The sequence below is a fragment of the Cottoperca gobio genome, chromosome 4, assembly GCF_900634415.1.
Source record: "Cottoperca gobio chromosome 4, fCotGob3.1, whole genome shotgun sequence".
Taxonomy (NCBI): Eukaryota; Metazoa; Chordata; class Actinopteri; order Perciformes; family Bovichtidae; genus Cottoperca; species Cottoperca gobio.
This window is the reverse complement of record NC_041358.1, coordinates 13,619,161-13,647,150: the sequence shown is the minus strand read 5'-3', so window position 1 is coordinate 13,647,150 and position 27,990 is coordinate 13,619,161. Positions and strand designations below refer to the sequence as shown.

At 39.6% G+C, this 27,990-nt stretch overlaps 1 protein-coding gene across 1 annotated transcript; it reads right to left on the bottom strand.

The window, feature by feature from the left end:
- Positions 1–996: 996 nt before the first annotated feature.
- Positions 997–26,023, bottom strand: lepr (leptin receptor). The gene is given in 22 exon segments (XM_029430053.1): positions 997–3,044; positions 4,050–4,125; positions 4,643–4,719; positions 4,721–4,737; positions 4,835–4,918; positions 5,017–5,223; positions 6,827–7,040; positions 7,135–7,217; positions 7,425–7,578; positions 7,956–8,110; positions 8,769–8,983; positions 10,015–10,114; positions 10,399–10,498; positions 10,649–10,809; positions 12,289–12,430; positions 14,026–14,174; positions 16,692–16,882; positions 17,268–17,397; positions 20,150–20,377; positions 20,679–20,731; positions 22,142–22,199; positions 25,813–26,023. Coding segments are annotated over 21 exon segments (3,504 nt in total). The 5' UTR covers positions 22,156–22,199; positions 25,813–26,023; the 3' UTR covers positions 997–2,090.
- Positions 26,024–27,990: the final 1,967 nt, after the last annotated feature.

The following is a 27,990-nucleotide window of genomic DNA, read 5'->3' as shown; positions in this document are numbered from 1 at the left end:
TTTAACTGATGTATGAACTGTGTGCATAAGGTTTAGTTTAAACTTCAGTTATAGGGACCTCTAGTGGCATTTCAGTGATTTCTACAATACAAAACCCACACGTTGAGACTATGTTACAGACAACGTGTGGTTATTATACTTTTCTTAAACAGCTAAATAAAAGTACTTTATATAACCACCAACAAACAGAGAATATTCTTTTCCCATCTATATATTTGCCATATTACTAAAGTATGATATACTGTAGTAGGCTACTGATGCTACTTTGATGTATTTGCTCCTTGCAGCCACAAGGGGACGGCACATTACTGCAGTGTAGAGGGCACCTCTGATGAGTATGCATGCTTTTGTACCTATTCATCTACACATTCAATATATAATGTATTTCTTTAATAAGTTTGTGTGATGAACATGCAACTTAATACAAAGCATTTAAAGAACCAGTAATGATGCTTTTTACTGTATGTCCAGATAGTTGCTTATGGAGTAGTGTCACAACTAAACAACCCGTTCCCTGATCTAAAAAGTCCAAAGATCTTGAAAAGCATCCAACAAACAAATGCTTGTGCGCCTGCAGAAAAACATTAATAACTAATGGTTTTGATGATTGATGAATTTAGATTGTATGGACCCAGTTTAGAGGTGAAATACTGCCCCCTTGTTCTTTGTAGCAGGTAGTTCAGAATTACACATTGAACCTTTAAGTTTAAAAATCCAGGAAAGTCTCTCTGGAGGGGGGGGGGTTCGCAAAGGGTTCCAACTCTAATAGAAAATGAACTGTAATGATTTATTATATAAGATTTAAAAAATGTTTAATATAATACAATCATTACTTATACTTAATTTATTTGTAACACGGTAAACAAACAAAAAGCAGGTTTCCCTGAGCCCCCCCCCCCTCCCTCATGTCTTATGGCCGATCCTGAAGTTTCTTCTTTTTTGAATGTTTGCACAGTTCACTGATTGTGCTGATCCCTGTTACACAAACAGACAAACTCACAATAAACTATTTATTTCCACCATGAAAAATAGGCAAAATATCTTAATATACACTAAAAACTTCTGTCAACCAATAGTTACTGTTAGTATCTGTTTTCCTCTGGTTTCAAAGATACATTCTTTTGTCATTTATTTACACCAGACAGGAGGAGTTTATGTTGATGGCCAAACAAAGACAACAATATATATCACGTTTCCCACCAACTGTAACAAAGTCTCAAATACAGCACAAAGTACAAAAAGGTATTCTTTGGGTTGGTGGGTGAGTAAGTGCATGCAGATGTTAATGTGCAAGCTGTTTACAAATGCAGCAGAGTTTGTGCAATCACTTACAGACTACATGTGCTTTCATCATTAACCTGCAATTTATTTCATCACACCAATAGCTTTGAAGTAACATCCAAGGTTTGCCTTCACCTCACAGTCCAGCGTGAGGAAAACCAAAACTGTGCCGATTATGGGCCTTTTCTCTCTTTCTGTGCGTTTATTCATTCTCTTTGAACCTCTTCCATGTTTCGCTTGAAATCTAGTTGAAATAATTCAGCAGAGAATGAAAGACAGCTTGTCTTCTACATTACGGTGGCAGCAGATGAGTGAATCTAGGCACAGAAACGATTCCCACATCTTTTTTTTAATATAAATATGCTGTATGATGTTTGAAGCCACAACACAGATGCCCAACACCTCTATTACTCCCTTCCTGACCAATGTGCCGCTTGTACAGTTGCTGCTCTCTGTGAGATCTGTACAATATTCCACTAGCCTAACCTCCATTGAAATAGTTCAATTTTCTCCGCTTCTTCTCCTGCATCAGTAACCGATGACGAGGTGCGGTGTGGCACAGTAGAATCTGGGGTTTTAAGCCCCATGAAGAAAGAAAGAAATGCCTATAAATAAGGCCTTTTCCCCTCCTGAGGTCTTTTCCTACACAACACAATGGCAGCATTGATGAATATCAATTTGCAATCACACATCAGACAAGGTATTTCTTTAGATTTCTTAGCTCCACACCTCATAATGTCTGAAGGAACACGTGCAAATCCACGACAAAATGGATGTAATGAATTACATTTTCACAGTATGTGTGAGAGTCACGGTTGGGGTTTGCCGTCTTGTGGTTGAGCTGCGAGTTGACTCATGCACAGAGAAGTTCTGAATTGAGGCATGTACACCGGAAGAAAGCCACACGTGGACACTGACAGCAGCTCGCTTGAGTCCTCAGGCCCGAGCAAAGGGTGCAACTCCACAGAACAGTCCTCTCTGTTCGAAACTACATTTTTAAGCAGCTCATTATTTGTGTCTTCTTCTCTCTGCTCCTCGGTCTCCTCATCCTGCGCTTTAAAGTCCATTCCTAGATAATACAAGTCCTTCTCGTCTCTCACCTCCTCCTCTCCTTCGTCTTCCGGCTCTGATGTTTCAGAAAGCTCCTCCACAGAGTTGTAGGAGCAGGAGTGCCGCGGGTCGTCCATCTCTCCACCTCGGCAGGTGTCCAGCTCCCACAGTCCACCGAGGAAAGATCCAGAAATGTCTGAGTTGTTGGCAGAGAAATTGCCCTCGTCGCTTGAGCTGCTGCCGCTACCATCCTTGTAGTGGAGATGAATGGGCTGCTGCTCCTGCTTCAGATCAGAAGGCAGCACAGTGGCGTATGTGACTAAAGACTGAGCAGAGCTCTCATTGCTGCCTGGGGGCTGGTCCACTGGGGGATCAACTAGCAGTAACTGATCTATTCCTGGGCTTGAACTGGTTAAAGCATCTTGGGGTCGCACCAGATTCAGGGCTAAGGAAGCTCCACCTAGGAGCACCTCACTCTCCATGGGTTGGGCTGGGTCGACCTCTGAGTCGAACCCCAGAGGAAGGGAGATAGAGAAGGCAGTGGCTGCGTCGGGAGTAAGGGACACAAGTGGGGCTTGGACTAAAGCTGTAGTCAGAGCTAAGAGTTCAATCTTATCCAATATGACGACTTTAGAAATGTTCTCAGAGGGCAGGAGCGGCGGCCAGGCTGACAGGCCCTCTGGAGGTCTGAACAGGTGGTGAAAGGTGTCAGCCTAGAAAGACACGCAAAAACAGAGTAAACTTTAGATTTCAGAATTTGTTTTACTCCTCTATTTCATTGATTGTTTCATATTATTATTCTATATGATTTTATATGCTCTGTAACTATATCATTTCATAAAATGCAAAACAAACAAACATGCAAAAACAGATTAAGTATTAATAAAAACATATGAACAAGAGAAGACATCGCAGAGCCTGTAATTCTGATATACATACCACACATACACATACCAGCCCACAGATGTAGAAAGACTGAGCTTGTACATTGTTTGAGTATGTATAAATAAATGTTCAGGCATGAAGGGAATACATTTGTATTTATATAATAATACTATCGAAAGATTTAGATTTAAAATATTTAGTCAATCTGCAGCACTGCCCTATTGTTAAAATAAGTGCTTTGTGCAAAGGCATATTGTGTTTAGTTAAAGGAACAGTTGAATATTTTGGAAGTGCACACATTCGCTTCTTGACAATAGTTAGATGACAAGATCAATAGCTATATAGCCAGGAGACTGGTTATCTTATCATTATTTAGCCTTGCATAAAGACTGGAAACAGGCAAACAGCTACTCTGGATCTGTCAAAAAGGTAACAGTGACCTTCTGTAGCCTTGTTGTCACTGTGAGGGAGCCGAGCTAGCTGTTTCCCCCTGTTTCCAGTCAATATGCTAAGCTAAGCTAACCAGCTGTTGGCTGCAGCTTCATATTTAACAGACAGATATGAAATACAATAATAATGATGATACATTTTATTTGGAGGTACCTTTCAAGACACCCAAGAACACCTTGCAAAATAAAATAAATATCAATATTCTCATCCCACTCTCGCAAGAAAGCAAATGACCGGATTTCCCAAAATGTCACTAGCATGCGAATGATTCACATTCAAGATCAATCCGTGTATAAAATATGTTTTTGAATGCACGTGTACTTAACAATCGAAAGGAATTTTTATAACAAAGGAAGAAAATCGTTTTATTTTTATTTTTTCACCTTTTTGAAGTCTAGTCCTCTGGCCCAGGAGCACTTGTTTGGGTTGGGCACATCCTTCAACACAAACTTTTTCATCCTGGAAAGAAATGCAGCAAATATTTAGGTTCCATCTGTCTGTCTGGCTATTTTTATCTATCCCTCCCCCCTCGGGATGCGGGAGCGGGAGCAGTAAATACTGGCGAGCTAGCCAGATGCATGGAGGATCGGGATGACTGGAAGCACCGATGGAGGGCCCGTCTGAGGACGACCTAGTAGTAGTCCCCCCTCCCTCCCGTCAGCTAATATCAAATGTAATTACACCCTTGCGACCTGTTAAATGCCACCTTCCTAATTTGTCATGGTTAATGTCTGCTCTCTAAATTAGACTGCACCCCAGAGACTTCCACCATTTATCATTTCTTACAGACAAGTTTGATATACCCTGATTCCATAGTAATACCTGTTAAGATTAAATAAAATAAAACCTGCATGTATCTTTTGTAAGATAACTTATGACTGTTACTCAACGCTCATTGAAAAATAATTGCGACTGAACATCCTTCTTGAGTTTAATTCCTATAAATGCGTCTTTTCACAGAACAGGAGCCTCTTACTGGTTTTGGGAGAGGATCAGGGTGACTAACAGGACGATGGAGAGGAAGGTGATGATCGACAGCATCATGTAGGACTGCAGGGTCTCCTCTGGTGGCTGTAAGAAAAATGCACATCAAACCGTGCTGGCATTGTGTCAACCTTTAACGCTTTAGTGTTGAATACGATATAACAGCCAGCAAACTGTTGCATACCTGTAGCGTACATTGGCTCCCCTTCTCCATCCGCAAACACAGGGTACAAGTGGAAGCCAGACTCTTCAGAGTCTAAGAAATCTCCTGAAATGATACATTGAAATCGTGTTGGCTGAGTTTACTTACTCTTACACTGAGAAATAAAATAATAAAAAGAACAGATATTGAAGAGATCATGTTACCTCTCAGATAGATGGGACGGTTGGTGTAGCGCAGTCTGGCCCATGTTTCTCTGCTCCGGCCTTTGTGAAGAGCAGAGTCCTGTTGCCTGTGTGGAGACCACTGGACCACCATGAACAGAGGCACCAAGGTGTTGTCCAACAGACTCCAGGACAGAGACACACAGGTGCTGTTGATAACCGACACACTGAACGAAAGCACACAGCGCCCTGCGGAGTAGAGAAGAAAAAGAGTTTCTTCCAGGTGACGTCTGCTCGTGTGGTTCAAGTTCTCATATACTGGCAAAACGAAGGGAACACAAAATATAATGTACTCTCTATGTCTCTGTAACTCTACTGGAGGAATAAAACACAAATCCTATAACATATATCAGTTTCTAACATCTAATTTAACTACAAAGCAAGGAATCTGTGTGTGTGTGTGTGTGTGTGTGTGTGTGTGTGTGTGTGTGTGTGTGTGTGTGTGTGTGTGTGTGTGTGTGTGTGTGTGTGTGTGTGTGTGTGAGTGAGTGAGTGTGTGTCCTCTGCATATCTTGAGAAACGTTCATCCAATCTGCTTCATTAATTTGCACTTTGGTTTAATGAAAATGCTTTTCTCTGAGTTGTGAGTAATGGCAAAGACACACAACTGTCACACACATCATCCGTTTGTCTAACCCAAAAAACTGTAATTGAAAAAATAACTCAGGGCTTTTATGGGCACTCAAGAGACCCATGTTGTAAATGTCATATCCTGATGGAAAGCTTTTTATGTCCACAGCTTTGATCTAGATTTTGCGTTATAAGGCCATGATCATAGAGGAAAATGAACAGACAAGTTTTATTTGAATATGTTTATCGGGTCGAAGACATGACATTGTCTCAGGACAACAACCTCAAAACTTTAGCCAAAGTTTTTCGAGTTTTGTTTGTGTTGCCATCTTTCAGGAAAGTGAAACATAAAGTGAAAAATAACAACCCCAGAGTCCATGTGCTGTCATAACATTCACACAAATAGTCCAAAATGATATGCAACAGAGAGAAATGTCAAAGACTCACACACACACTGTCCTTCCCTTTACTTTTTTAGCTATCCTTGAGATCAGGGATGTGGAGACGATGTTAAAGGAGCAGTGGCCCAAATTCATACATTTTAGCAAATAATTAAATAAATATATGCCTTGAATGATGACCTTTTAGTATAGACTTAGAACAAACCCATGACCAAGTGCATAGATTTCACTGCAACATTGGGAGGGGCACATATTAAGTGGGGGATCTGGGGATCTCCCCGACAAATATTGGAGCTTCAAATACTTAATTTTCTGCAATCTGGTGAATTCTTATGCACCAATTTTTTGCATTTATGGTGTAAATATGTTTTATTTATGTAAAGGAAAACACAAACTTCAGGTGCCAGGTGACAATTCGAAGTACAGAGATACAAGAAAATATAATGCAGTAAGTTTCTCAGGCATTCTGAATGTTATCCCTGCTGAGTTAACACACATGAATCCATGATTTACTCTCCCCTCCTCTTTTGTTTGTGAAAGTAATATCTTAAATGTGCATTAATTAATACATTTTAGTTAATAAACCGCTGGACTTTAAAAGCTTACATGTATCGTAGCAAGTTTTCTAACGTTCAAAACATTTTTCCCATTCAAAACCTACCCCGCATATCTGTGTTACACATATTAACATCCATTTAACCCTCATGTCCTAATAGAAGAATAGAGTCAGTGTGTGTTTAAGAGAGAGTTATTACTTCTTCTCACCAGGTCAAAGGAAATATAAATAAAACATATTTTTCACAATATAACAGCTCACTCACGTTTGGGCTGTCTCTCCAGCGTCATGTTGATGTTGTTAGTGGAGCTCCCCAGATTGTTGTAGGCCTCCACAGTCACAGTTTGGAGAACCTGGTTCCACTCAAAGCTGTAGGAGGAGACCAGCTCGATCTCCTCTCTCACCACAGAGCCGCTCAACGCCTGGTACTGGACTATAAATCCATCCACGCAGTATGAGTGCCCAGATATCTGGAGAGGCTGCGGGAAAAAGAAGCAGGAAAGTCAACATTTGTATTAGATTTAGTTAAATACTAATTACAAGCCTGAAATGTTTATTTGATAGATTATGTACCTGAAATAGCAGAGTGACATTAGTCTGGTTTCTGTATGGATCATCTTGAAGGGTTCTCCAGAAATCCGGGCCACCCTCAGGAACTGATGGGGAGACCAACAAATACATCACATGACAGCTTTCACCCCGCTGTTCGTGGTGGAGTTGATGGTATTAAAATGGTACTAAAATACATGAAGACTGATAACTGTGTCCTGTGGGACATTTTTCATTAGAGCTGAAATCAGAAGGTCAGGTGTGTCAGCTCAAAAGTTCATATCAGGAGTGAAAGTAGAGATGCCCTATTGTACCTCTGCTGTTCTGAGGAGTGGAGTACACCGAATCGCTCCACTCGCTCCAGTAGCCAATAGCGTTGGTGGGCATGCAGCGTACTTGTACTACATACACCCTGCACATGTCCGACACTGAGACCTCTGCCCACGCTACCGGCACTGGACTCTGGACCTGCAGGAATGACATTTTTCACAGTTATTTAGTGCTCATTTTAGATACGGAAAATGACACACATCTTTTTCATCCATCTATCCACTTTACTCAAACGAAGAGAGAAAATTATTTCCTCATCACAGTGTCCAATTTCCAATTTTAATCTGAGGACAGGAATATGGTCTCCTTTCAGATCATGTTAAACTGACCCGTTGAGTCCATGTCAAAGCATCCTGTGTCATATGAGACTCATTTCACGGCAGAGTCACAGCATAGAGAATCTAATAGGTTTGTTCTTGATAGATAAACGTCTTTCTATCAGGTAGAAGAACATTTTGGAAAGATAATTAGATGTAAAGCCTGAGGTTGGTAAACAGTCCAACAGACCAGCTCACCTTCCACTCCGGCTGGGCTCTCACTGCGGAGGGCAGTTGGTATCGTAACTGACACTTGACCCCCTTGATTGGCAGAAACGGAGGATCCCATGTGACCATCACGACCCCCCTGCTTTGGCTCACGGCCTTCACATTAGTGGGTGAGTGGGGTTTCACTGCAGGGGAAATGGCGTGGACGAAGAGTGAGTTTTGTCTCATGCAGCAGCAGAACATCTGATAAATGGTCTTGGGTTATAGAAAATAAATATATATTTCTCAACAACAATGTTGCCACAGTTCTTCTGTGATCAATAGCAGTCACTACTTTAACATCAATATTTAAAGGTTGTTTTCAAACATACAGCTCATCCCTGTATGAATATTTAATGTAGCAAAAATTCAATAACCATTTCCTTTAAAAAGAATTGGACATGATTTTCTAGAATATCTAAAGTAAACAAAAGGAAAAATAAAATCTTTAGATTATTCATAACATGCACATGCCATTTTATTTTGAAAACATGATGTGACAATGTGATAATAACTTTCGTGACAAGTCAAGTCACCTTTTATGGACAAGAAAGTTTCCTTGATGCTTCAGTGACAGATTAATAATATGTGTAGGTTTCGTTCTTGGTGACCTGAATCAATGCATTGTAAAAGACAGACATATTGTATAACTGCTTAGACAAAACCTAAATGCAAAAAAGCAATTTATAAGAAACACTGTAGCAGGAAGAGTGCCATTTCACCTCATTAAACTCCCAAATCCAACTAAATCCAACTTTTCAGTTCAGTTGTGATATGTTCCAGTCATGAATCCATTGTACTCACCATGATCTAGAGGCGACAGGTAGATGGGTTTAGATCTGATGGGGCCTAGATGGGACGTCACCTCCAGCCACAGCTTGTAGCAGTTCATCCTCAGAGGCTGGATGGTGCAGGTTTTCTTCCTGGTATTAAACAGCACACATTCGGGCCCCATCTCCCCCACTTTCTCCCCCGCTCGTTCCCTCTCCTCCATCACATCGCATGACAGGTCACTCCAGCTGACGTGAGAAAAAATAAATGAGACGCATGAATTTTGTCATGTTCCTGTAGGTCTTTTCTTTTCCCTTTATACAATCTGACCAATACAGCTCAAATGCCAATAGTACAGTATGTCAGACGGTCAGTTGCATAAATGAAAGGATCATTCTTATTGGTGTAGCTTTGAACATCATTTCTCTTGGTTTGATGAGCAGAATAATTGCTGGGAACAATGCAACTTTTGCTGGAATTAAGTAAATTGAGGCAACAAACAAACGGTGAGATGATCAGACAACAGTTTAGCCAGATTGGCAACACCGGTGCACATGGAGGCAAAACTAAAAGTGAGCGCACCCAAAATGTCTGTGTCTGTGTGACTCAATGCACTGGAAAACTGGGTGCAGGAACAACTCCAGTGAGTGCAGTGGGTCAAAGTTGAACCCGGATGTTGATCTGTAATCTGTGGTTTAAAACCTGTATGATCGTCTGACTGCTCATGTTTCTTCTCTCAGACAATAGTGATATTGTTATATTCCCAGATGTCAGCAAATAAATGTTTTATAACCCCTAACAATGATGGCTAAAACTATGAAAATAGGACTTAAATCATAATAAACCATAATACAAATCCTGTCACTTCAAAATAAGAAAATATCCCACATCTAAATATACAGTGATTTATTTTTTCCCATCTCGATTTAAAAGAGGGAGAATTAGAGGAAATGGGAGTAAAGAAAAAAGTCTCATTACAATCATTGCATCATTCTGTCAGTCCTCATTGTGGTTTTAGTTTTTAAAGTGTAGAGACTTTCTATTGCTGTGAGATAAGAAGTCCGGATGCCATTGACTTGTAGTGTACTGAAGAAATAAACTTGCTGGTGTCACTAACACATAGTCCCAGGGTGTGTAAATGCGTTGCCTCTGTGTTCAGTAACTACGAGGTTTTCAGCACATATAGTTCTGAGGTTTCCTTAACAATGCCACAGCTTGCACAAACATCCATATACACTAAAAAGAGACCGCTACTGTAAAATGTAAATTGCTGCTTTACCTGGATCTGAATTTGGGATCCGTCAACTGCTTGATATTCCAGCTGCATTCCATAGCATCGATATCCCCGTTGGTTTCACAGTTTATATTGATGGAAGCTCCTGAGACACGCAGGGAGAAACGCTAACGTTTAGGTCACAATAACAAAATTCACCTGAAGTAGCCTCTGTGCACTGGGATTATTTTGGTTCACATTGTTGTGCTGTCACATGTCGCCACTCTCTTTCCTGTCTTTGTCCAGCACAAAAAAAGGGACTTCCAGGAACTTTAAAACTTCAGAGGGGAAATGTTGATATTTGACTACAGGAATAGCTCACCCATGTCTTAAACTGTAAACACATGATGTTTGTGGATGACTCTGTCTGTAATATTTAAATTTGCTCACCTTCTATATAGATCAGGCTGTATGGGATCTTGCTCCGCTGAGTGCACTGCAGCAGGTCATACATCCGAGTCTCTGAAGAACGCACTGTGATCTGGCTGACCTGGTTTGGGAAAGAAAAAAGCAAGATCTATTAAGACATTTAAATAGACTGTACTGTACTTTCCTAAAAATACACATGGAAGTCAGTAAAACAAGGTGGAAATGTTCCTAGAAACACACAGCGGACAAGGAGGAGTTTTTTTCTTCTTACCCATTGGTTGACCGGGTGGTACTGACTGCGGTGAAGCGGCTGTTGTAAGTTGAGCATCCACACGGCCGTGCTGGCATTGATGCTGTGGTCGTTGAACACACAATACACCGTTACGTTCTCCCCCGGTCGCGCCACTAGTTTCTTAGGAATGTAACTCACAGCTGCACACACACAAAAACATCATGATATAATTTCATTCAATTTCATAGAAATCTTCAGTTTGTACTTTTAGAAAAAGAAAATAAAGAACCTTTCAGGAATGACTAATTCTCATTCACCCACAGTTTTGATGTTTGTTTCCTTACTAAAGACAAAAACTTTGTCAGGGATTTTGAAAACTTATTTTTCTTGACTGGGTCTGAAATTGTTTGTGTGTGAAGGTGGCCGTCAGCTAACCACCTCCTCAGACTTATTTTTCTTGACTGGGTCTGAAATTGTTTGTGTGTGAAGGTGGCCGTCAGCTAACCACCTCCTCAGACGCAGCCATACAAAACATCTGCGTGGAGTCAAAAGAAAAACAAAAGAAAAATGACTCATCACTCAACAGGTGAAGAGCTCAACAAAAGAAAACTGTTTTGTGTCTCATCCTTGTTCAGATGTATTTTATAATGCTTTTCTTTGCTGTTTTTTTCTTCCTGTCATCATTTAATTTGCAGTAAAATTAAAGGTCTAGAAGCTCGTTTCGGTGCGATGACTCAGAGTTGTTCAGTCCCACAAACTTTTAACCCCGTGACACAAAGACACCTTTTTTTCCTCAAGGTCAAATTTCCTCATGTGATACAGAGAAGAGCAACATATACACATGCATGTGTACACAACATAGTTAAAGGGCCGGTATGCACACAGACTAATGACAAAACAAAGTGCTGCCAGCTGCTAACAACCAGCCAACTTGAGCTGTCTCTGAATGAAAGGATCATTTGGAGTGCAAACAATTCTCGGTCTCATTTCTCAACTCTCAGTTTCATTGTATTAATGGTTGCTTCATGTTCAGCCTTTTTGGAAAGATCTGCTGCTTCTGACATTTTTCTTTTTTCTCAAGCTATTGTGTCATACTGCTTGATTTGTAGCTGGTCACTCGCCTTGAGAACGACCTCTGGTTCAGAGTATTGGCGTTAACCACACTGGAATGAGTTCTTCATTAATAGCTAATGAGTTGGACTCATTTGAATAGTTAAGCAATGACATAAATCTACGTGAGAGATAATTGAGGTCAGTTGTTTGAGTCTACCACAGTCGGTGATGAGTGTTGAATTGCAGCCACCAGGGGGGTTTAAAATGTTAGCCAGTTCATTGCTAAAAATGTAATTATGTAATCTCACTTCCTGATTTTAGTGCCTTTAAACACTCAGATGACATCCCAGCTCAGTTCAGCTGTTGCAGTTGTGAAACAACACCGAAAACAAATCGGGTTTCAAAACATCAGCAGTGAGTTGAGAGTATTTTTGATTTTGCTTATAGATTCGTGGTGCATTCTGATTTTCGAGTGCAGAGTTGTACAAAGTGACACATTTGCATTAGAGGGAAAAACTGCTGTAAAAAACCTTTCAGTTTGAAAACAACACACATATCATCTTGTATGTCTTTTGCATTACTCTCTATAAAGTTTCTATAAACAGCTGGAAGGGAATGGTTCTTACTGTCCAGATTGATGTAGTGAGGTGCGCTCCACTCGCTCCACACTGGAGGCTTGTCCAGGCCGGAGCAGCGAACCTGGAAGATGTAGTTCACTAAGGGCTTCAGCTCCAGAGACAACCTGGGTTCTTCAAGTGCAGACAGCACCTGGAGACAGGGACATTATCGTTAACTAAAACTGAAACTTCAACTAAATTAATTAAATTCACAAACCAAACTGAAACGATATTACCTGGATTAAAAACGAATGAAAGTCAAATTAAAATGAAAACGTAAATGAATTTCAGATTTTGCTTTTAACTATAATATATCACTACCAAAAACAATCTCTTGTGACATTGACCCACGTAAATTGAACGTCTTTTAAATTAAATAACAAGAACATGATTTCATTAAATTCCCAAATTAAAAGTTTTAAACATTATGGCCATTCCTACACTTCTCCAACCATTCATTGTGTATGTAGCTACATACTTCTGACACATTATATCTAGCCCTAACAAAAACAAACTAAAACTAAAAGTAAACTTTTCTGAAATTCTGAAACTAAACTAAAGCCAACAAGCGCACTCTAGAAACTAAAACTCAACTCAAATTAAATGTAAAACTAAAAACGTGTACAAGTCTGTCTGAAGACAGCAGAGAAGGAATCAACAAACACATTAAGAAGTAAGCACAAATACGCACACGCGCACACACACACACACACACACACACACACACACACACACACACACACACCCCAATCTGACTCCAAGATATTCGGGTGTGTTCTTATATGAACGATGACTGAATCAAATCTGTCATCGTGACTGCGGTTGCTGTTTGGAGTTTCATGAACAACAAAGGGACTGTGTGTTGAGACATCTGCAAATTCTGGCATTATTCTTGTGAAATGTTATCATATGGTATCATTTTATACGTGAGCGGACAGCTACATACAAAGAGGGAGTTTAACATCCAAATGAATGGAAAGTATATTAAGAGACACCATGTTTTATGTATCCACCTATTGGAGTCTAAAAACAGTAGGACTGAAGTCTGACCTCTGGATGAATCACGCAGCGTCTGATCCACTGCTGAACACTGAGTGCCCTGTCCAATACTGAGTAAATCCCAACTGACTGTGAGCAAGTCGCACTAAATAAACACAATATCTTTTCAGTGGAAATGTTTGCAGCGTAAAAGCAGCACTGTAAGCGTATGTGTGACTCACTCAAGGCTTATGTAAGTTTCTTACACACAAATGTACTATGAGTTCACCTAATATTTCCTGTTTGAAACCAAATAAAAGCATGAAGCTCAACACCGAAACAGCTGTGTTTTGTGACATGTTGGTACCTCTTTCTAATCAAGCAGCCTTTATTAATGCTTCATACATTGAAACTAGTTGCTGCAGAGGGTTTAAAGATTAGTTATAAGTCAATATTAAGAATATTGACTTCATCGGTATTTATAGCTGCAGACTAGATGGCCATGAGAATGTGTTAATGGTTTCATCAATACCAAATAGAAAAGGCACCCAGGCTTTTTTACAACCTGGAAACCCAAATGTTGATATTAATAGCTTATAAGTGATCTGTAACCACTAATGAAGCCATTAACTACAGTTTACAAACCCTTTATAAAAGGTGCCTTATCATTAAGCGGTACCAATGTTTTCAGATCACATGACTCTCACTGGGTGCCGTAGTAAACTCTTACAGGATATCACATCTTAGGTAATATTTGCTAATTGTTACCTGCCAGGCTAGATGAGTGGTGTTGGAAGAGTGTCGGACTTCGTATCTCAGCGGACCGGTATCAAAGTCTGACGGGTCGTCCCAGTGTAGAATCAGTTCTGCCTCAATGGTCTGGATATGTAACAGGTTTACTGGAGGACTGGGTTTCACTGCAGAAAATGAACAGATTGTCTCACAAACAGAAATCACAGCAGGATCAATACACTGCTAATCATAATGCCACTTTGATCAGCTGTGCAGCCTGAAGGTAACTTCTTATTGGGGTGATTGTTTACTAGAATATGACATAACAGCACTGTACGTGTACGGGTGGCAACTGCTGTAATTACTCTTATCTTCATGCAGCGAAGATCAATACTCTTATAGTCCTAATTCCAGGTTTATCAATATTAAATAAATCACATCTTGAGTTAATTAAAAATATTGACAGAATATAGTTTTTCTGCTTGGCATAAACTGCTAATTCACTTTGCCTTTTGGTCTTTACATATATAAGAAACATATGCACTTAAATGTCAGCTAATAATGAGTGGATTGAATCAAAACATGTAGTCTATCTATCATATCTGTGCAGTATATTGAGCTTTATATTTAGAATAAATTACCATTCCAGGTGGATTTTAGAGGCGCAGACTCAGACTGATATTCACTGTCACTCACGAAAATGAGACTGGCTCAATTATGACAATACAGGAAGAGATAATTGAGTCTCATATAACCACAAAAATGCCTTCTAGGAGGGAAGCGATTACTCAACATTATGAGTAACAGCTCAATAATTTATTTTCCAGTCTGCTCTCACATCAGGGATAAGATGGGTTTGTCATGTTCTACTAAAGGGCTAATAAAAGGGCTCATTTGAACATGTAACTCAATGAGAAGCACAATTGGTTCCCAATAAAATAACAAATGACTGTTAATAAAAAAGTGCCATCCAACTGAACAGTTCTTCAAATCTGAAGACACAGTGTTCAGTGATTGTTACTTGTTTACATGGTTACAGCGCAAACAAGAACTGTTAATAGTTAATTAAGTATGACTTTCCAAGATGCAAATTCACCCAAAAAATAAATAAACATGGCTTTAAAAAGCATGACAGGAGCTGTAGCTCCACAGCTCAAAATATGAGTTGACAAAACCAATGAACATTAGGTTTTGTTCTTTTGTAATATTAATTATAGCTGCAACAATTATTAACTATTTTGATAATTGATGAATCGTTTAAGTAATTTTTAAAGAAAGAATGACGAACATTTGATGGTTTCCGGGATGTCAAAGTAAGAATTTGCTCACATTGCTGCAAATGTATTATTTTTTGGGTCACCTTGGGCTCTACGATATTGTGATTTTTCACTATTTTCTATTTGTTTTGCAGACCAAAAGAAAATAATCAGCTGATTAAACAATTATGGAAATAATCGTCAGTGGCAGCCTTAGTATTATTACACAATTTTAGACTTTACTCAGGCTAAAATGATCCCCTAAACATCTGAATATGAACCACCACTCTTCTGTATCCGTGCATGTGTGCTAAAAATCTGAACATACAGGCAAACTCAAACTATTTTAACTTCCACAAAACTTTATTTATTTATTTTTTCATGAAAAACTATCCTAGAATATGCATAGTAAGCAATTTCATTACTGCTAACATTCCTGGAAATAAAAAAGGAAAATGATGTAGGGATAAAACAGAAGAGTGTCTGTTCTGCTCGGACAATTTAACTGAAAGCTCTGGTTGAACAAACAAAGCACGGAAAGTCCTTCTCTGTCACTGTGGAGATCTCAAAGCTTGGATGTGTTTGCACACGCACACGCACACACACACACACTCACACAAAGCCATGGCCTAGCTGCTCTCAGCTATTCTAGCCACGTCTGCCACAACTCACAACTGAATAAAACTCAGATCACTTTGAAGCTGGACGTTGGAAAAACGTTGACGAGCTCGGCATCATCTTCATACATGGAGGAATTTATTGTCAGGGCTGGAATGCCAGTAGTTGAGAGACTTGCTAGGAACTTGCTTTTTTGTCGACTTACTGTAATGCACTTAAAGCGGTGTACCTTCTTCTCCAAAGTAAGAGACAGATAAGTGAGGTCACACTTTAAAAATGTCAGAATGTATAATAGTTGTCTTATTGTAACATTTAAAAGAGCTTTGGAATAAATACTTGATGAATAAACTTTTCTCAGTACCACTTTCTAATAAGGTATACTTTATAAAGATCATTTGAAAATAGTTATTTAGTGCTTCACAGATGTTAAGCTGTTAAGGACACGTTTTAGGTTGCCAGATTGTGAATTCATCAATGCCATAATGTACTTGTACATAAACTCCTAATATAAAATATGCCTTACTAGAAAGTGATTTTTTCGTAAGTCAGTGACTGTCTTCCATCTGTCCTAGCTCTAGGTGCATTAGCAATAATTTTGTACTTTTCCCAAAATGCAACCCCTGCAGCACAGCCATAAGCAACAGCGGAGAAAATATTTTCCACTTAAGTAAAAAGAAGAATCGCACAGAACTCCTTCGGGATGCATTACAATATAAACTGCAGAGCCTACAGACCGTAGAGAAAACTGACATATCTGCCTACTCCACAACTGATTCTTTAAACTTCCTACTGAGAAAAGAATGAGACTAAATAAATTCCCTGTCTTACCGGGTCGGGCAGGAATTCTGAGGAGAACTGGGGGAGCGATTGCGTCGGAGATGCTGACGGTCACCACGGTGACAAAGCTTGTCCTAGTGTCGAGAGCAGCTGAACACATAAATGAATCCTCCGCCTTGCAGACGACGGGATTATCAGATGTAGTATTCCCATCCTTCACCTCTGTGTCGTCTTGCTGGTACCTGAGAAATGGATGCGAAAAATACTTTACTTTCTCGGAGAAAAATATAATGTAATCAAAAGCTAAATATCATTGAATGTCCAAAATAATACCTTCATTAGCATTGACAAAAAGTGTACGAGAGTCTGGTATCTCTTATCAAGTGTGTGTTAGATCAGTGGTGAATTGGTCTCTTTAACCCCGTCCACAATAATAGCCGAGAGCCTGTGTGATATCATGCATGTTCCCCCTCTGCTGATCAAAGTAAACATGCATACTTAAACCCCCGCTGAGCAGGAGGGAAAGGTTCAGATCAGACTAAAACAAACACACAGGCTCATTCACACACAAAACAATAGGAAAAGAAAGAAACAAAAAGTAATACAAGGGTGAAGCTTCATACTCACAACAGACGCTGCAAGTTAACTGTCATAAGACCAGGATTCAGTGTGGTTGACGGTGGGCCGTGAGACTGAAGGACACATGTTAAATGTTCCCAGTTTTCATCAATTCTGCACATTATGTCCAAACAGGTGCCTGACAAGAAATCAGAATTGCATGTTAGTAGCACGATCAGCGGCATCTCCACGTTATTTACACCAGTTGACTGTGACCTTCAAATGAAGGCTTCTGAGAAAACGGCCTAGCTTCATATTCTGAGAACAGTTCCTGTCTGGAAATGTCATTAATTAAGGACCAGTGTGGAGGATTTAGTGGAAACTATTGGCAGAAACTCCAGTATAGTATTTATAAGTATGTTTTCATTAGTGTATTATCACCTGAAACTAAGAACTGCTGTGTTATTGTTGAGCCCTTTATATCTACATAGCTATTTTACAACTTTTTAAGGGTTAGTACTGGGAAGTTGATTCACCTCAAAAAAATGTCTATGAGAAAATATATTTTTGGCATCACGTGACGTATCCAGGAATTGAAATTCCACTTTTTTGGCCACTAAAAAAATTGGATTCAAAGCCTGACACTTTTGCTGGAGGCTTGGAGCGGGTCCACTTCAAGGAGTCCACTACTTTGCACTGTCAAGTTTCTACAGCAGCCCAGAACAGGACGAACCAAACTCTGGCTAGGCCTTTCACTTTTTTTATGTTACCTGAAGGCCACCGTAGATGGAGTAAAAAAACAATATATATGTACAGTTTATATATATTATATTTTATTATTATTATTATTATTATTATTATCAAAATATGAAATTCGAGATTTTTGGAAATTTTGGAAAGAAACTTTTACTTGTTTGACAAGAACACTAAGAGTCTACAGCCATGCTAGTGGCTCATTACAGCCGTGCTTTGAGTTAAATGCTAAAATTAGCTTGCTAACATGCTTGCAACAACAGTGATTACATGCTGATATTTAGCAGAATAAATGTTTACCATGTTCATCATCCTAATTTAGTATTTTAGCATAATGACATTTGATAATTTGCCCTAAATACAAAGTAGATCTGCAGCTGATGTATGTGACAATAAAAAATAAAAAATCTGATGATGGCGCATTAGAAAGTTATGGTTAGGTCGACAAAGTTATTGCAATTCAACCTGAGGGAGACATGATTGTCTGTACCAACTTCATGGCAATCCCTCGAATAGTTGTTGAGATTTACAAACTAAAGCACAGGACAAGATGTTTGTTGATGTTTGTAAGTTAGATAAGCAGGAAAGTTAATGTGTTAATTGGCTATTCATGTGTAATATGAAATGTCTTTCAATTAAATAAAATGTACAACCATGTCACACCTACCACATGATGTCTCTCTGTCTGCCATAATAATTTCACATACATGAGTATTATGCCAAATATACAAAGAAGAAAGTTTAATATTAATGTCAGACTTATTTGCATGCAACGTACTTGACCTTGGTCCTAACACTCAAGTGTTCTTTTGTTAAAGCTCAGCCTTCTGCAGTCGTTAACACATACACACAACACACACCTACATATCTTAAAGACAGTTTTGGTGCTGAAAGCAACAGAAGATATGAGGCAATTAATTATGACTAACAATCAAACATGAATGAGCAAAATGACCAGGGACCTTGGAGCTGAATCACACTCCTGACAAAAAGCCTCATAAAGCAATCAGGAAGCACAGCGTAGTGGGCCTTTAACTTCTGTTTAATTATCATTGCTTTGACATAAATCTGGAAGGTCTCAGCTAATCACCAGACTCAGATGCGTCACTGCGCCACACAGATCGATGAAAACAAGCAAATCCTGCACACCTCCCTTGTGTCTCAATATCCCCTCACCTCCATCTTCACCTCCACGCTGACAATATCAAAAGAGCATTTTGAAACTATGACTCACTTGAACTGACTGGATGATTCCCTCGACATATCTTGGGAATTACCAGCAGGAGACTCACATGGTCACTTCTGGGAGGCTGGGAGGAGGGACGCAGGCTGATCTTTAGAGGCATCTTTATCAGTGACAGCACCGCAGGAAGAATCATGAAGCTCTTTCACACTTCCCCTGCTGTTTGTTGAGATGAGCAGCACCCACATCACTCAGCTACCCTGTCGCTACTTGGGATCCCAAGTATTTCTCTTAAATGTTTTCTGTTATACTCATGTTCCCCCACACAGAGACTATTTTTATTTTCTGAAGTCAAGCAAGGAATAGCATGAATATGAGTTGCGGTGTTTAAAACCAGCTCGGTATCCTTGTAATTATGTTGATATTAGATGTTTCCGCACCTCACGATTCATGGCCAATGCAAGAATCACGTAGCAGTAGAAATACGCTTTCTGCATCCTATTCTGCATCTGGGACCAAGTCTATGAGTCACAACCCCATGAAGCCCATAAACACGTATGTCAATGTTGATGTCGTCGTTACAGATTCTCCCAGCAAAAAGGCAAGAATCTCTGTATTTATGAACATCAGTCTCACTAACCTGCGACCTCAATGCATAATATTAAAAAGAAATTGAAGCCTGATTAATAACTTGTCTTCTATTTGCCTTCCTGGAGACACTGATGACCCTGAGGTGCCACAGTGCATGGGAGTCGAGTTAATAGGCAGATAGTCCAGCTCGTTAGGCGCAAACGAGACTCACAGAAGAAATAACTGATCATTTGATAAGCCATTGCAAAACACCTGGCTAGAAGAGTTTGACATTAATGAGCTCATGTTTGATTTCAATATGTGAAAATACAGACATGCACCAAGTATTTCAACAAGGCTTTATGAAACCAGGACAGGAGCAACTCAAATGAATCGTTTCTTTGGTAAGAAACATTCTGGATATCAGTGTGGAATGAACTCTTACCGACAGAGGGTTCAGGAGGATGTAATTCGGTTGTCGAGCTCCTGAAGCTGCAGAGGGGATAGTGTGGGAGATTTGTTACAGAGCGGTTTGTCTCCGCTGCGTGCGTGTTGTCTCCCTCTACAGTGAGGTGGGCTGAAGACGAGTCACAGCACAGCTCATCCTGCCAGGGGAGGTCCAGGGCACCTGGATGTAGAGATACTCCCTCCTCAGGCTGAAAACACTGAACACCTGCTCACAGAGAGGCAGGGACGTTAACTCAAGTGGGACACAAGGACAGGAGAACACATTATATTTTAGGATTTTGTGTTATTATACCGCATCCCACAAGTCAAATTACAGTATGTTGGATATCTTGTTCTCTTTAGTTATACTAAGACAAGGTTTTAAAAAAAACACTCCAATTAAAACAACTGGCTGCAGCTTTGTATTTATGTAGGGAGGCATACAAGTTTCAGTCTGAGTTTTGTTTTTTTACAAATATATATACATTATGAGGTTATGATTAAAGAAAGTTGGAGGATAAACTCACCATGGGATACCAGGAAGATATGCATCAGAACTGTCAACATTACAGACCGAACCCTGTAGAGAGAGGGGGGGGGGGATAAATTATAGAGAGATGGACAGAGAGAATACAAAACCTTGATATTGCAGCTGTCCAAAGAGCAAAGCGTAATATCTTTTACGCTTTCCCAAATTCTATCTGGTGCAATTGCATATCTTCAGTGTTCAAGCGAATGCTCTCTGTGACACATTTAGAACTAGCTGGAAATGGGAGATAAATCTGCAGGTTATGCATGACATGTATGGCTGAAAACGATCCAAGCTTAATTCAAACAAATGAAAATAATTGCAATCTCCAGATCTGATGATGATTACAACATATATCATGGGAGAGCAGGGGGAGGCGTAGGCATGTGTGCCACTGTGAACAACCCAGTGCCAGGAAACTTGGGTTTGTCAGACAGTACAGTGGAAGAACTGGTGGACCAACTTCTCCACAGACGTAATGACTCATTCGTCATAAAGTGTCAACACAAGACATGGGTCGGTATTAACGACTTTTCAGTTTGCATTCGTACAACTATTCAACCGTTTTTCTATTTCTTGTAGATATCTATTTTACTTCTTTGCTTGTGCACCAACTTGTTTTCACTCTCTTAATCACACCAGGTGAGGTTTCAGGTGCTACAGCTGACTCAGTTGTTGGTTTATCCTCTGTGTTCTTATGCATAACTTCCTCTCAAGTTGGGAATCACTGTTCAAAAGTATAGACAAATCTGTGCAGTAGAAATAATATCAAATGTAAACCCATGCAATAACAATTTTATACAGCTTTTTGCCAAGAAGTAAGAACCTTCTACATGCACAAACTATGAAAAAATGTTTTTATGTTTATATGTAATACACATTTCTATGCGTTAGGGCTATTTACCACATTTAAGTCCACTTATAATAGACGCTTGGGTATATTTTCACCTGAAAATCCCTGAAAGCACCTTTACTGGTCTGTGTTTCAACATTAAACTTAAACTCCAATAAATCATTTTTCTAATGAATTTGTTTCCCTGAAAAACTCTCGCTTTTCTCTGAAAAGGAAAATAATTCCGATTTCACAATTTCATAACTGTCAGATTTTTATAGGCGCCTACATTCTCCATAAGACTTTTTCACCCTGGACATAAACTCTTTGAACTTGAATCTGGCAGGAGGCTGCGATCCATATTTCCCATCTGCAGCTAGGCTCATCAAAAGGCCCACTGATATTTATCATTAAAAAAATATCTTTTTTATTTTCTCTTAATATGTTTATTGTTATGCACCAAACACCAAGGAAAACTCCTTGTATGTGAAAACCTTCTTGACAACAAACCTGTTAGTGCTATTTTTCTCCCCAAACCTATGTCACGACCAAGTTCAGACAATTGTTTTGGGACTGAATACCATCCACATTCACATAGACAACCTTCATCTATATTCTGCAATACTTACATTGTAGTGGTCATAGTGTGAGCATGGCCTAGCTGGGCTTTGGTTGGGGTGAATCTCACTGTGGAGAGGAAGAGAGAGAGAGAGAGAGAGAAGTCAATTGTGACTCCAGCTGGACTGAAGACAAGTGTCGTGATTTTAATTCTTGGCAAAGAATAGAACCACATGATGGCAATTGTTCTGGTGGTGGCATTACAATACTTTCTCAGACACTTCTTATTCAGAGGCAGATCTCTCACTCTCATAACCTTGTGTAACAGTTCTGCACACAGACACATTGACTCTGAAAGCAATCAATAGTTTATTTGATAAGGCAGAAATTGGCAACAGGTAATCAGACAGTAAGAGCAAGCAAAGCAGGCAGGCAGAACAAGACTGGGTAGTGCATTACAAGTTCGGGGAAAGAGGACTAGTGCATGTGCAGGGAAACCAATGAGGATATTGGGATCAGGTGACTGGGGATGTCAGGACACAGTGAGGGTAACTACAGGGCAGATGGCAGCTATCTGAATACAGTGTAACTTCACACAAGCCAGTGAGCACATTTACTAGCTCATTGATATGCTAGATTCTAGAACAAGACAAGCACAGTTTGCATTGAAAAACAGCAACATGGATATGCTGAAGTGTGTGCGGGGCAGGAACTTTGTGTCCCGTGTGTGTTTGTTATAATGTGTTATAACGGTTTAATCGTGGGACTTAAAGCGGCTTCATCAGCATGAGGAGAGACTGCAGGACAAAATAAGATCTCACATATTCAAACAAGCCTGTTCCTACTTCCAGCACACACCTGTCATCACATTCAGGTGTGAAAACAAACCTTTAGCAGTTTGAAAACATTATAGAATAGAGAAAATAAAAAGGCAGAAATGTCAATACTAGCCTCAAGCTGTAGTTTTCCATTTGCATGTTAGATGAAAAGAAGTCCTTTATTTGCACAAACAACTTCAGCCTCTTCCTTCCACACTAACAACAACAATTTCTGGAAGAACAGTGAGTGAGCAATATGAATAAAATCCCTTATCCTGGTATGTGGGACTTTATATCTTGATATCAACTGTATTATGATATTTTTAAGAAACTATCTGACAAATTAAGTTACATTTTCCACATTGATGCCAGAAGAATTATCCAAAATATTAATAGGATAGCTGTCACAGTATAAACAAAATCAAATGCATAGCATGGTATATTATTATATCGCCCACGCCGAGTGAGAACCAATCTAAATCTCAAAGCCAATAGCAAGTAAGACTCAAGAGATGTCACCAACACTTTTGCATGCACTGTCTTAACATAACAACATGGTTTAAAGCTTTAAAGAGTCAACTGTTGGTTTAGAAGATGCTCTTTTGTGTTGCTGGTGCATAACCACAGAGCCTATAATAACCATTAGACAACAGCCTATTCATATTCATACTAACACTGAACTAGCTCCAGCAGGGGCGTTGCTAGGTTTTCAAGTTTGGGTGGGCTTAGCCCAGAGGTGAGGTGGAGCTGTGTGCACCTGCATGGTAGTACAATTACCATTAAAGGAGCTCAGATGGCATGATGATGGAGAAGTAAGTCTGGGAGTTTTGCACTGAGCAAAGCCGCTACACACCCATAGTGTTCTGTGCTGGTTGCGTCATCAATATATTAGTCATGTTAACCAGGTCCATGTTACCTGGCCTTAGTCATGTTGACATGTCTTAGGAGTAGGGTGGACTTCACATCTTCTAGGGGGGCATGCCCCCGGGCAGAATTGTTTTAACATTTTAAAGTGAATTGTATGCATCTGCTGCACTTTGAGAGCAAAATGAAGATGCTAGATCTAATAGAACTGTGTGGTCTTGGTAAAGGGAGGGGGCACAACTCTCAATACTAACACAGAGCTGCCACCTTTCCTTAGGACTCTTCTTATATCCATCTGATCAATGAACATTGGCAGATTATGATAGTTAGAAAAGCTATTCACCTTTTCCTGCTTACAATTGTTTTCCATAGTGAACAAACGTTAGCTGTTCTGTAGCTAGCCTGTTACTATTGACTACTGATAGTACACCAACAAACATAAAAGACCTAATGTTTCTACACTTTTCCCTTTCCTAGAGTTATTAAAAGTTAAGGAGCTAACACATATTAATAACTTCTTACACACAGTGCATCTTCCAAAATGTCAACCTCTCGTCTCCAGCATGGCTCGTCAGAAGTTACAGATATCTATCATGATATCAAAGCTGTGCTACACCCGTACAGTCTATGGCGGCACCCTTTTCCCCAGGGTCCTAGCGCCCTTGATTTACTCTGAGACATCTCTCCCCTCCCCAGGGTCTTAGTGCCCGGTAGATTACATTGTAAAGTATGAAAGGGAGTTTTGGGGCGATTTGGAAACAATATTTTAAAATATCTGTATAGCGTTAACCCCTTTCACACTTTTTTTTATTTCACATTTTTAATTTGGGTGGGCTTTAAAACAGCTGAAGCCCACCTAAAATAGGCCTAGCTACGCCACTGAGCCCCAGTCTTACTTCTTTAATTAACTTAAATAAACTGCCCTGAGTGAGCCAATGGATGCTCCATAGACAAAGTTACACAGGATGTGAGGCCACAATCAGAAGAAAGGGACAGAGGAAGTCCATGCTCATGACATCTTGAGAGTGTACCACATGTGTTCATCATATCCTATTTTATTATTTGGTACAGCAGCCAAACATCCAATGACATACCAGTAGCCTGTACCATTAATAAAGATGTTGTAAATATTCGTTTATAGTTTGCAGCCTTTGTTGAACTAAAAGATACACTTCAGTTCTGACAGCTGTTGCTCAGTATCTCACAGGTGGAGCCACACCTCACTAAAAACCCAACAATGAAGGATATGCACGTCTTCCTAATAAAAAGGTTGGCTGCAGTCTTTTCTCCTGCTTCCTTGCTTTCTTTGGAAACAATTCGGCCAGGGTCAATACAACCCTCTGAAACTATTTTCCACATGCATAAAAGGAAGCTTTGCCCCTGCAGGACTCCACCTCGCCGACTATTCTCCGGTCTGACTCACCCCTGCTAGTCTCAAGCTGCTCTGCAGTGGAGGCGCGCCGGGGCTTGTTTCCCCCATCACAAGCATTTTCTCTCTTTTAAAACATGTCACTCGTCTCGTTAAATATCCACTTGCAGTGGCGTTTCTGTTCCTGACACGTTTCCCATAGTGAAAAGTACACCATGAACTAGATGAAATTAGAATTTAAATATTAAATATTAACTTTCTCAGTGGAAAGACAATCAAAAGTTTAATGAAAAAAGAGGTCCATGCGAACTCAACAACTAACGCGAGGGATTCCTCTCCCAGCACGGACAGACATACAATATATATCGTGTGTACAGGATAAACAACATAGTCTTTTTTTTTATAGAAAAATACAACATCAACATTAATAAAGTATCTATACGCCTATATCTAGCTATTATATAACAAATCTGTAAAATGCCGTAATACGCAGAAATGACAGGAGAAACAACAAAATACATAAAAGTGGAAAAACATTCAAGCGGTCAGTTTGACAGGGCGCGTAATTCCTCACCTGTGTGAGAGACAGCAAGTCTGAAAGGTCACAAGAACGATGCGACAACAAACACATAATATCTGATTATTACACGCATTAAAGTGAGAATGAATAATAAAGAGGCAGTGTCCTTACATCGCTCATAGAAGTCTCTTCTGCTTTTGTGCCCTAGATTTTCTTTTGTCCGAGTCAAAGTTCATCCAGGTGAGATTAAATCCGCAGGGGTAAAAGGTTCAAAAGATGCGCTTGCCTGTCAGAGTCCACTGTCCAACAACAATGATGATTAGGAGGATTTCCCCTCTGAATCGTCTCTCTCTCTCTCTCTCTCTCTCTCTCTCTCTCTCTCTCTCTCTCTCTCTCTCTTTCTCTCTCTCTCACACACACACACACACACACACACACACACACACACACACAAGTCGTTACTGTTTACTTGACGTAAAAGGCCAGCAGAGCCTCCAGGCGTAAAGAAACGAGACTGAAGACTGTCGCTGAGAGAGGAGGGAGAGAAGAGAGAGGCTCCCAAACAACAGAGTCCTGCCCACCTTGATGCGTTCAGGAACCCCTCCGGAAATCCTACCACTTGGAACAAGTATTTGTTAGGGAATAAAAATGTACAGGACATCTACTCAAGTAGCCCACTTTAGTCCAATATTGACGTGCTTTCACTTTGCTTGAGTGTTTCAATACTTCTGCTCCACTACATTTCAGAAGGAAATATGGTACTTTTTCTTCCATTAGGCTACATTTATCTGACATATATAGCTAGTTCCTTTACAGATTTAAACATATTTTTACATATGTTTATTCTTCTTAGCAAATATAATGCATTGTGACAGATTAAACACCAAGCAGTGTAGACAATGGTTAACATTTGCTCAGCATTGGCCAACTACTAAATAAAAGTTATGCTGTGCTTATGCATCAGTAACAATTTAAATAATACAATATTAACAGATGTCATTCTTCTACATAATGAGTACTTTACTTGTAAACGAGTATAGCTTACAGTGTTGTATTGCAACTTTTATTTTCAGTAGAAGTAAAAGATCTGAACATTTCTTTCACCATGGCAACATGCAACTGGTAATATGTTTTGGGTGGTTTTCATTTTCTTTAACAAATCAGAAAAATGGCGTAATCTTACATTCCAAAGCTTTTCCATTTATTTACTTAGTTATTGTAATCCTTGTATTTATACAAGTGTTTTTTGTTTGTGCACTATGTAATCATCCCGTAGTGAGGACTCCATTATGGAGACAGAAATCTGTATCTGTAGGTTTGTAGTTTTACAGTTCAGACTAGAATCTAATAATCCATCGATCTCCACTATCTATCCCAGCAAACTGTGGGCAAGTGGATGCATGCAAACTTGTCAGTCTATCACAAGGCTTGCACAGGACGATGGAGAAAGTCAGGTTCATACCTACAGGCAATTTAAATTTGTCAAAGATATATATGTTTTTGTTTACCAGTCAGTCGTATCTCTACAACATCCCACTTTTAGCTGGTTTTGTTTTTTGCTGACATCAAAGGAGTACTCAAACATTTTGCTCCCGACACGTGCCAGACATCTCTGAGTATCAGCAACTTCCCCTCCTGATTTATTATTCACAAGCAGTATTTTTCTACAAATAAGTGAGTTTGCAGCTGTGCACATGAATCTGCAGTGGTTATGAATAAATACATTCTCAAGACAATCTGTGAGGCGTGAGTTAGTCTGCACAGTTCAGACTTTCTTTCTTAACACTAGAAAACTATTTAATTCATTTGTATTTTGGGGTTTAACATTCCCATGGCATAATACAACACTAGAAATGGCTTTCTCAGACACGTTATATTTCTGTATGTGATGATAAGTAGACTGCTGGCAACAAAAGCACCAACTTGATACTAAATGCTAAACTAAGTTCCCTAACGTCTCTGTCTTCCACTAAGTATCATTATCTTCTGTTTTCTTTATCTCTTACTCAGAAAAGAAACAGGGAACTACAGAACTGGGTTTTTCATCAAACCCCACTCCAGCCTCACAGATGTTCCTAATATCAGTCATACAAATATCTATTGTGCTCGTATGAAGCCTGAGTCAACAGATTGCAGTGAAATGGGGACAAACACACGTGCCAACCGTCTAGAGGTGTCATGATCTCATGCAGGCTTGGGCTGACACTCTACTTTTCAAAATGCTTCTAAAAAGTCTACTGTTTTAAATTGGAAAAAAAGTCTCCATTCAGAAGTGGATCCTTGTCCACACCACTAAATCAACCTACTTTTCCAAATGCAAACAGACAGTCCAGTCAGTAATCTGTTAAT